Here is an 11,489-nt window from a genome sequence, read left to right as displayed (position 1 = left end):
CAAGAGAGGGGGGTACATTTCCTAACCTTACTGTTAATGGTACCCATCTCAGGGCTGCCTTCCCGGTTCTGACCGTCCGACTTACCTGGGATCCAGAGATCTGTTCTTAGTCCTCGTCCTCACAGGGGAAAAAAATCACTGGTCTTGGACTCGGGCCAGACAGAATACTTACAGAGATAATCCCAGGCAGGCGTACTGACGGTAGGCCTTATGCCCTTTCTGCCCTCTCACCCAAGTGCCTGTTACTGGTACTTTCACTCTAAGGCGTTGCACCATTAGGCTACTGCCACCTCAGCGATCCAGCTCCCCCTGAAGCAAAAGTCTCACCGGGAAAAGAGATCCCGGGGCGCGCCTGACATTCGTTCCAGAGGAGCGGCTCTCTGGTCATCAGGTAGTCCGGGCAAAGCCTTATCTAAGGCAGTCCCATCTGGGGTGCCAAAACTGTTGAGCCCCAGCTGAAGTCTGGGATCGTGCCCGGTATGCAAAGACCAATAAAGATACCAGGGGTGAAAGTACAAAGAAGGTTTCTTGCTAGCAATAAGAGGTGCAAGCAGAATAATTCACGTAACAAGCACCCCCCACTATTACTTCTAAGCATCTTTTATACAGGAGTTTTCAAGGTTTCACAAACGTGCTTGTTTGCTGATTGGTTATAAGTGAGTGACGCAAGGAGTTCTTTACTGAGCATGTCTCTATACCTGTGTTTTAGCCATGTATCTCATTTACATACATATGTGTTTCATTAGCATACTTCTTCCCCACCTGGGGGCGTGATTTTTAGTATTTTAATGAGCCCTTTAACCCAGTACTCTGCTTCTTCTTTTGTTTTCAAGCCTCCTTTATCGAAGACTGTCTCCTCCTTATCATTGCAGATGGGCATTTTTCACGTAGCATTCTCTTCTGCTTCGTTTTCGAGTAGAGGTTTCTAGGTCACTCCTTACAACTCCTCCCCTGGAATTTCTCATAGTGCCAGCAGAATCATCAGCAGAAGCACTGGCTTTGGAGAAAGGAAAAGAGCCAGCCCCCGCAAAGAAGAGATGCAAGGTGGTTGTGGTGGATGACTCCCTCCTGAGGAGTACTGAGACAGTGATCTGCCACCCCAACCCCCTAACCTGTGAGGTCTGCTGCCTAGCAGGGGTTTGCATCAGGGATGTGACAGAAAAGATCCCAAAACTTGTCTAGCCTTCTAACTACTACCCCACATTCCTCATGCATGTGAGCACTAATGACATGGCCAGGAACAATCCTGGCTGGGTCATGAGAAACTACAGGGCTCTAGGGGCTGGGCTCAAGGGGTCGGGGCCTCAGGTAGTTTTCTCCTCGGTCCTCCCAGTTGCAGGTCACAGATACAGGAGGGATAGATGCATAGAAGAAGTAAACAGAAGACTCCGGCAATGGTGATACCATGAGGGCTTTGGCTTCTTTGACCATGGCACACACTTCAGGGACTGTGACCTGTTGGGAAGAGATGGCATCCACCTCATGCCAAAGGGGAAAAAGCTTTTCTCAGCTAGAATGGCAGACCTCCTGGATAGGGCTTTAAAATAAGATCACAGGGGATGGGCCATCAACTACTAGCACAAGCCTGAGAAATGGCAACCTCAAAACCAGCATCCCAGGATGCAATAGCAAGCATTCTCTGATACAGGCCAATGGACAGGTTATTCCACAGCTCACCAGAAAGCCTAAGGCTTTCAGTGGCAGGCTTAGTTGCCTGTACACTAATGCTAGAATCATGGGAAACAAGCAGGAGGAACTGGCCTTCCTACTAACCAAGCAATATGATCTCATATGGATCATGGAGACCTGATGGGACTCCAGCTATGACTGGACCAAGAGTATAAGGGGATACACCCTGTATAGGAGGGATTGTGTTGGGAAGAAGGGCTCTGTATGTGAAGGAACATTACATCTCCCTAGAAGCGAAGTTTGGAAACAAAGAACAGCAACATGAGACCCTCTGGGTCAAGATATGGGGAGAGAACAGGGAACGAGTTTTGACCATAGGAGTTTATTACAGACCACCAAACCAAGAGGAACAGCTCAACCAGGAATGAAGGGAAGTCAAAAGGAAACTGGGTGACAATGACCATGAGATGATCACCTTCTCCATCTACTGTAAGTCAGGGAAATTGGTCAGTAGGATAGAAATCCTTGATTTTAAGAAGGCTGACTTCCACAAATTTAGGAGATTGGTTGGCAAGGCCCTGAGGGCCCATGGCCCTGTAAGGAAGGGAGTACAAGGTGAGTGGACATTCCTCAAGGAAGCAATCCTAAACATTCAAAGGAAGTCCATTCCTTTTCATAAGAAAGGGAGCAAAAAGGCTGCAAGACCCGGTTGGCTCAACAGGGAAGTCATGGACCTCCTGAAATTAAAATATGAAGTCTACAAGGGATGGAAGTCAGGAATAACAACAGCCTGCACCTGTAGGGAGCAGATCAGGACAGCAAGAATCACAGACCGAGTACAAATTGGCAACCAGAATCAAGGACAACAAGAAGTCCTTCTTTAGATATGTAGGAAGTTGGGAAAAAAAAAAAAACAAGGGAAGCATAGGGCCCCTTGATGAATGAAATGGGATGGCTGATAACCGACACTCAAGACAAAACTGAACTCCTGAATGAATATTTCACATCAGTGTTCCACCAATCCAAGGGTGTTAGCTTATTTGACAGGATACAAGATGGTCATGGTGGGGGTGACTATCATCCCATAGTTGGTGTAGATCTTGTGGGAGGGCACCTACAAAAGTTAAATGTCCACAGGTCAGCATAACTGGATTAACTACACCCAAGAGTGCTAAAAAATGGGCCAACATCATCATGTAATCTATGGGTACAGGCAACTGGTAGGAAGGGCACGGGGCGGGTGGGGGCGGTGGAGCACATGCCCTCCCTGAGATTGGTACAGAAGTATAGGGATTTAGGCACAAGCTAAGAAAGCTGCAGCTTAGGGCCTCACATTATGAGGGGCCTCTAAGCCAACCCCTGGACCAGAAGTGACCGTGGACCTACAGAGTCAGGCAGAGAGGCTATGGCTCCTCCTGCAGGGCCCACAACAGCTGTGGTTGAGGTTTGGGCCCACTCCCCTGCCCGGGGGGGTGGATGTAGCTTTACTTGTGTTCAGGCCAGAAATTCTGGCCATGGGGCTCTGCATGGTGGTCCACATTTTGCCGAGCCGTCCACTTCCGGTCATACGGGGCTTTTAGTCCGCCCTAAAGCCTACCCACAGATTGTGCCCCCCCAGACGCAGGAGGCACCAGTCACCCCTGCCTATGGCCAAGTTATTTGAAGACTTGTGGTGCTCGGGAGAGATCCCAGAAGACTGGAAGAAGGCCAATGTGGTGCCCATCTTTAAGAAAGAGAGAAAAGAGGATCCAGGAAATTACAGACTAATCAATTTGACCTCAATCCCTAGTAAAATCCTGGAGAAAATTATCAAATAATCCATTACAGACAGGATAACAGAAGGCAGTATTCTAAAGGATAGCCAACATGGCTTTGTTATGGGCAGGTCATGCCAGACCAACCTCATTTCCTTCTATGATCAGGTAACTCTCCACCTGGATGGAGGAAATGAGGTTGATGTCATATACTTGGACTACAAAAAGGCTTTTGACCTGGTCTCCCATGAAGTCCTCATAGTAAAGTTGGGAAAATGTGGCCTCCCTGGTGGAGCATCTATTCACCAAGGCCCCCCAGGGGAGGGCAAAAAATAATGGGCACAAACTGATTGAAGATCGCTTCAGGCTAGACATAAGGAAAAACTTCTTTACAAGTTGAGTGCCAAGGGTTTGGAACAAGCTCCCCCCAGAGGTGGTTCAGTCACCCACCCTGGCGATCTTCAAAAAGCATCTTGATGCCCATCTTTCTGGGGTAATCTGATCCCAGCAGTCTTTCCTGCCCAAGTGCAGGGGGTCTGGACCCAATGATCTGTAAGGTCCCTTCCAGTCCCTAACAATTACGAACCTATGAAACATCTGCCTGGCTGCCTGTTCGCCTCCCAGTCAGTCTCCATGGAGCCCCAAGGACCCTGGGACAGTGTGGCTCTGCCCTGGCCCCATGCTGTCAATCTGCTCATTGCACATCCTTGCCCACAGAACCAGGGCTCAGCCCCAGACATGGAGATCCTGGGGTCTCTATGAAGACCAGCTGGGAGCTGCAGGGACAGGACAGTCCACTAGGCAGATGCGATGGGGCCACAACCAGGCAGGTAGCTCTGTCCGGGGCTGGGGACAGGATCTTGGGTAAGTGATAGCATGTGGTTGGGACTGGGGCCAGGGCTGAGGCTGAGGCCGGGGCTGAGCTGTGATCCACCCCCCAAATGCCCCGCCCATGGAACTTGCACCCATCACAGGGCTGTGTGGACAGCAGATCATGGCTCTGCCCCAGACCTGTGCTGTCACCACTCCATGATCCCAAGGTCTCCCTGGCCCCACCCACCCCAGTGGTGGGACTGAGGGACCGACCATGGGCCACACAAAATCCCTCAGCAGGTCAGATCCAGCCTGTGGGCCATATTTTGCCAACCTTGATTTAGAAAGAAGCAGTGCAATTATTGGCACAGAGGAGATGTTTGCAAAGATACGGTTAATCACAAGGTAGCTCATTCCATGGCAGTTGCTTATAAATTAATATACCATTTCCCTGGGTGTTTCAGGAACAAGTTTCTTAATGATCAGTATGAAAAAGTGAAGACAGAATACTAATAGCAACCAACTCTTTGAGAATCTTCTCCTCCAGAACTGCATGTGTTAAATTCAGCAAAGAACATGATCATAAGTTGTTACTCCAAGCAAAATGTATCTCTTTAGAGAACAGTTCTTTAGATTTCTCTCTTTAGTCATGAGAAGGTAGAGAGAAACTCATTTTGTTAGGGGGCACTTCTCTATTAAAGTGAGTAAGAAATTATTCTATATCAAAATTAAAGCAAAGACTAGAAAAGGTACCCTCTTCTCTTGCCAGACTTCTGTGGTGTGTTTAAGAGTCATGGAATTGAACTAAAATAGCTGCAGAGCATTCCTAGTTGTATAACTGTTGCATGGAGCAGTCTAGCTGGTTGGGGAGGTAAACATACCCCGAGTATGGTCCCTGCTTTTCCATCCACCTGAGCTTGTGAGCATAACAGCTCTTTTGACAAAGAGAGCTTCATCCTACTTTCCTGAGGCTGACAGTGAATGCATCTACACGTGCAACTAATGCAATTTAGACTCACTGCGCAGTAATCTAGCCCTAGGAAGGCATCTACCACCCTGTTGGGACCAGATTTGCTCCTTATAGGATTAAGCAGATCCAGGCCTGCTCCTGCCCTGATCCGACCTCCTGCAGCAGCCAGGGGGAGCTGCAGGCTCTGGATACAGCTGCTTAGGTGCAAGGGATCTCTAGGGGGGTCAGCCTCAACCTGGCAGGGGTATCCAGGGGACAGGCTCAGCCTTGCAGGGGTCTCCAGAGAGACAGCCTCAGCAGTTTGGCAGAGGATGCTGTCACAGGAGCCTATGGCAAGTGCACCATGGATGCTCCCCATCCTCCCCCTCCCCCTGGCAGCAGTGAACAGGGCACCATGTCCACAAGGTGCTCACAGACCACCTTCTCCCCCACCCACTCAACAGGGCACCTGAGCAGCCCTATTGCAGGGTTGGGGGGGACGAGTCCACATGTGGACTGCAATCCCAATTCCACAGTGCACCCCCAAGACCACAAACAGACTGGACAGTTTCCAATCATCAAACTTTATTTCTATCCACCACAATACTCTCCCTCCTGCCCTCCCTCCCTGTCACAGGATGGGGTCCTGAAGGATGGCCATGATCTCCCCAAGACCCCTCTACCGTGCCAAGTTGGCCTGATGGGCACACACTATTCTCTCCCACCACATCTTTGATAGAATGATTAATAGGGAGGCTGCCTTTAAGCCCTCTTGGACACAGTCACGATTGATTCTCTGGACCCCTGTTGGTTTCTGGACCTCTGGTGTATCCCACTTCAAAATAGATGTCACAATGGGTGTTTTGGGGCACCCTAGACTTATGGGCTATGCGTGGTTCCAACCACCCCTTTACCACGCCCCAAGCCTCGCAGATGGTACAGATGTTGTCCGGTCTGTGCCTTGTTGTAACTTGGCCCCCTTGTCCTCCCTGGGCTCTCTGCAGCCCTGTTCTGCTCTGCGCCTCTCTGGCGCCTGGGATCTCCACAGCCCTGCAAAGTGCGGCACCCTCTCTGGCACCAGGGTCTGTGCCTCCCAAATGCTGCGCCCTCTCTGACGCCAGGGTCCCCACGCTGCCGTGGGCCCCCTCTGAGGCCTCCTCCTTCCCCTAATAGCCTCACCCAAACCACCAATCTTATACAACAGCAAACAAAACACAAGCCCCTGGGCTGTAACATAAATTCAAGCTGCCTGGCTATAACATTGTTCAAGCCACACCAAGGTACTCCGTCCCTCAACAGTATCAGAAGCTGTACCTACAGTCAGACCTCTCCCCCTTTGCTTGCTCCAGGAGAGCTCCTTCCCCTTGTCTGCTGGCCTCAGCCCTGGGGTTTATATATGAGCCAGCCCCTGCCCTTTCCGGTCAGCTGACCACTGACAGGTGTGGGTCACTAGTTCATTCTGGCTTCCCTGATAACCAGAAGCTGGGGCTTCCAACTCACTGCTAGTGCTCTTCCCCTAGCAGTTTCAGCTCTTTAAAGGAGCAGGGCACCCTAGTGCCCTGTGACACTCCACAACAACACACTCCCTCCCCAACAGCAGCCCCCACCCCAAACCCCAACACCCATTACCAATAAAACAGCCTATTTCCCATAAAACTATTTACAAGAATGTGGTTGGTGCTGTGTTGGGGGGGAACAGTGGGCTGGAGGCACCTATGGCATGGAACCTGGGGAGAGGTGCCTGGCACCCAGGCTTCTCGTAGCACCACTGTGGGTGTAGACACCACAGTGATGCCAGTGGCCCAGAGGCTTAGCCAGGGGGAGGGCAGATGCTGTCCAGCCTGCTCCCTCTCCTTCTCCATGGGGCCAAAGTTAGCAGAGGCCATCAGGAGCTACATGGCAGGCAGGTGAGTGGTGCGCAGCAATCCAGGTGGGTGGCCTGGCTGCTGGGGGACCCGGCTCGGGATCAGGGGCATGGGGGCCCTGGCTTCTGCAGGTGCCACTGGACCTCTTTCCAGGCCCACTGTGGGGCTTGGCATGGGGCTGTAGGTGGCTGCCAGGCAGTGCTGGAGCCAGGGCCAGGATCAGGACCAGTGGCTCTGGCCGGTGGCTTCCAGGTGTCAGGCAGGGCCAGAGACAAGGGCTGAGTGACAACCAGCACAAAGGTGATTGTCAGGGCCAGGATGGTGTCCACCACCTGGCAGTCCTCCTCTGGCTTCCACTGCCCAGGCTACCACAGTGGCCTCCTTCTCCTATGCCTCCGACATCTTCTTGAGGAGGTCAATGTGCTTCTCTCTGAGGGTGAGGAGCCTGCCCCAAAAGGCACAGTCCTCCTGGTCTCTCTCCCACTCATGTTTGATGGCCTGAGGGGCTTCTGAAACAAGCACATGGCCTCAACGCAGGAGAATGATGCCCAGAAAGCAGCCGGTAGAGGCCTGGGGGTTAGGTTGGGGCTCGGCAGTGCTGCTGCAACTAGCACATGCCCACCACACCAGCACACAGTGGCCACGGCAGGCATCAGTTGGCCCAGGCCCCAGGAATAAAACCAGGAGTTATAGGCCAGCCAAGGACTGCTAAAAAGCCATCCCTGCGCCATGGCTGGAGGGACTCCCAGCCATGTTGTTCTGCCTCTGGCAAGAGGCTGGCTCCCTGCTGGTCTGGCTGACTGGGAGCAAATTTACTCTCAGTCAGTGGGCACAAGATGCTGTGTTGCTACAGCAACGTTGCATTGCTGGACATGATCCATAATGGCAACACTACTGCACAGTAGCAATGAATCACAGCTAAAAATAACCATGCAGTGATGGAACTGCACAGTAACACCAGTTTCTGCACAGTCATTTAGTACTTGCTTAAGTAGTCCACTACATTTGTAGACTCTCCCAGTGTCTACACATGAACTACTGTGCACTCGCTAATGTACAGTAAATCTACTACCTGTAAATGCAGGTAGTAGATTTACTGCACATTAGCCTATTTTACTGTGCAGTAGCTCAGCTCACATTTATATATGACACTTTACTGTGCAGTAGATTAGTCTACTGCACAAGAAAGCATCTTGTGTAGACGTTACCAGTATAAATTTGCAGAGGCTGTATACACAGTACATATTGGGAAGTATCCTTTATGTACACATCTTTGAAACAGATAATTGTATCTCACACATCTTTATCCACTGCTCTATTAGAAGTACATAGAAAACATCCTGAAGCAGGAAGATGAGATGCAAGAAATGAGCATTAAAGAACCAAGAAGCAAGGAAGAGAAGGTTAATGCAGCTGATCTCCTCAAATTGGTTATGGTGAGAAAAACATCCATTTAATTCTTTCTTTTCAGTGTCATGCTCTCCATATGGTAAAAGCAATATAGCTCTGCCACTGTTAGCATCAACAGTGCTTGGTACCTGCAGCATCTCCAAAATACATCAGTATCCCTTGAAAAAAGGTAGCCCTGCCCCTTGACAGGTGCCCCATCCCTTGGTTACCCTGTTGGGACCAGAAGTCCTACCCCTAACCCCTGACCGTTGCCACCAGAAGTGCCTCCCTTGTCCCCAGAGGTATGTATGGGGGGGCAGGGTGCTGCCATCTTGGAACCAGAAAAAAAAACAAATCAAATACAAAAAATCAAACATCTACTATAACATATTTTTATTTTAATTCAAAAATATTTTTGTCCTGATTGATGCATAGTGTATAATGAAATAATTGCATAATAGTGCAACATAAAGTCTTACTCCTGTATATTGTGTGTGAAGGGATGTGTGGAGTGTGATTGGGGGGTGTGTGTGGTGGGGTGTGGGTGGATATGGGGTTTGTGGGAGATGTGGGTGTGGAGGGTGTGCAGAGGGGTGTTGGTGTGTCTGGGTGGATGTGGGGGTTTTGCGGGGGCTTGGGAGGTGGGGAGGATATAGGTGTGTGTGAGTGTGGAGTTTGTTGGGTGTTGGGTGTGGGGTTTTGGGGAGGGTGTGGGGCATTGTGTGCGGTGGGGAATATGGGGTTTGTGAGGGGTGGGGGTTTGTGGGGGAAAGTTAGGTATGTGGGTGGGTGTTAGGTATGTGGGAAGATGTGGGGAAGGGTGTGGAGGAAGATGTGGGTATGTGTGTGGGGTTTGTGGGGGGGGTTAGGTGTGTGTGGGGATGTAAGGAGAGTGTCTGTGTTTGTGGCTGTGTGCAGGGTTTTTGAGGGATGTGGGAGGTGTGCAGGAGGGTGTGGAGGGTGGGGTTTATGAAGGGTGTGGGTGCGGGGGAGGGGGTGGGTATGTGTGTGGGGGGGTTTGGGGGAGTGTTTGGTGAGTGTGGGGACATGAGGGAAGGTGTGGGTGTGGGAGGAGAGTGCAAGGGAGGGTATAGGTGTGTGTAGGGGAGGTGTGGGGGGTGTGGTCTCCCACATGCCCTCCCCCACACCTCCCTTCTGGTGCACAGCTCCCCCTGCCAGTGGCAGCAGCAGCAGCAGATGGCAGGCCCTCAGGAAACTCATAGCCAACACAGGTGGAGCCCCCTGGCAGCACATGGCTCTAGCCAAATCTTGAGAGGTAAATGTCCTAGAAAGTAATGGGGGGCAAGGAATGGGGCTTCCTGTGGCTCACATGCAGCTCCTGGGACTTGGTCAGAGCCGCACACCACCAGAAGGGAGCCCCATACAATGAAGCGAATCACCTGACCCTGCTCCCTGCTGCCATCTGTAGCTCCCAGGACTTGGCCAGGGCAGCATAGAGTGGGCCCAAGCCCCCCTGGCTCCATCACACAGGGCTCCCCTGCACTTCCAGTGGAGTCCTAGGAGATGCATGCGGTGGCAGGGAGTGGGTAGGCCACCAACTCCATTGTGCAGGGCTCCCACTGGCAGCACATGAGTCCCAGAAGCTGCACATGAGCCATGGGGAGCCCCATGCAATGGAACCAGGCTGTCCCTGCACTCCTGCAGCACTGCAGTGATGACAGGAGGAGGAGCTACTGGAGGTTGAGAGAGTCAAGCAGTTCCCTGGGGGAGGGGGGGACTGCAGCAGCAGCAGCCACACCCAGAAGCTGTTCATGCTGGCTGGGGCTGATGCTGGGGGTGGGAGCACAGCACACTGCCCGGGCAGGAGTGGGCAGGGCTCAGCCCCATGCAGAGCACAGCTGGGGCAGCTGAGCCAATACAGTTAATTGGTGGGCACCCGCCTGTGAGATGAATGAAATTTCCAGGTGGGTTGGATATAGCCAGCAGACTGTATTTGGCCTGCCCCTGCCTTACAGTTTTGAGTTCATAAATGATACCTACCAAAACCAAGGAATTTGTAATGCATATGTGCAGGAAGTCTAGGTCAAGAATGTTTGCAAGTAGCCTAGCAACACCAGACCTGGGTGGAAATTTGAATTATTAGAACAATGAAGGTAATGTGAAGGAGTGTGGAAGAAGTGCTGGGATGTGCAAGTTGAGACAGTGCAACAAAGGGAGAGATTTATGGTAAAGAAGCAGAGAGAAGAAGAGGGAAGAGGCTTCAGGAAGCAGTAAAGGAAGGCAAAATCGGGGGGGGATACAGAAACGTGGGTGAGTGGTATTAGATATCAAAACTGAGTAGTAGAGATAAGGTAAATTGAATATTCCTGTTTACCCTACATGAGTGGAGGGGCTCTGTCTCATCATGGCCAGTCCTGTCATCCCCCAGTCAACTTAGAAACCTCCCTGGTCTTGATTCTCCTGCCATGCCTTGCTGGAAAAAATGTGATTTGGGAGGTGTCCTGCCTCTGCTCAAAGTAGAGGCAGGGAGGAATGTGAGGCCAAAGGCAAGTCTCACCATTTGGCAGGACTTCTCGTGTCTATTGGCTCCCTGGGTGTGTTCAGCTCCACACAAGAATCCAGCTTGTTCTGAGTCCCCAGTCACTCTGGGCCTGTGGTTCTGGGGCCTCCAAACTCTCTCTTTATCTCTCTCTCTCTCTCTCTCTTACAACCACTTCTGGGCTTCTCCCTTTGAGATGTGCAAATGTATTGCATAACCCTTTAGGCCAGGGGTGGCCAACCTGCGGCTCCAGAGCCACATGCAGCTCTTCAGAAGTTAATATGCGTCTCCTTGAAGCTTTGCACAAGCACACAGTGACCAGCACCCTGTTATGATGCTTCTCATCTCCTCTTATAACCATGTCCAGTCCATTGGCTCCCAGTCCCCATTATTCTTCAGGTTATGTTACTGTGTACCTGGAAGGTATTCTTTTCCCTGCTTTCCAATTCCAGATATCCTCAAATTTCCCCATTTTCAGGCTTAAGTTGTCAGGTACTGAGAAACCACCTATCTGGGGCTGGAATCTCCCTTAAAGGGTACTGTGGCAGAGAATTTGGGTTCTCAAATAACTGGAGTTATTTTATTTTCAT

The 11,489-nt window shown here is 51.1% G+C and overlaps 1 protein-coding gene across 1 annotated transcript in view; it reads left to right on the top strand.

Moving 5' to 3' along the window:
• The window catches only part of SPAG17 (sperm associated antigen 17), a 78,775-nt gene that overhangs the window by 15,883 nt on the left and 51,403 nt on the right, over positions 1-11,489 (top strand). The window contains exons 5-6 of the mRNA XM_025192457.1: positions 8,333-8,446; positions 8,873-8,875. Coding sequence (XP_025048242.1) covers positions 8,333-8,446; positions 8,873-8,875 — 117 coding nt within the window. The remainder of the gene's footprint in view (positions 1-8,332; positions 8,447-8,872; positions 8,876-11,489) is intronic.

The sequence above is a fragment of the Alligator sinensis genome, unplaced genomic scaffold (genome assembly GCF_000455745.1).
Source record: "Alligator sinensis unplaced genomic scaffold, ASM45574v1 scaffold101_1, whole genome shotgun sequence".
In the NCBI taxonomy this organism is placed as follows: domain Eukaryota; kingdom Metazoa; phylum Chordata; order Crocodylia; family Alligatoridae; genus Alligator; species Alligator sinensis.
This window is presented reverse-complemented; position numbering and strand designations above follow the sequence as displayed.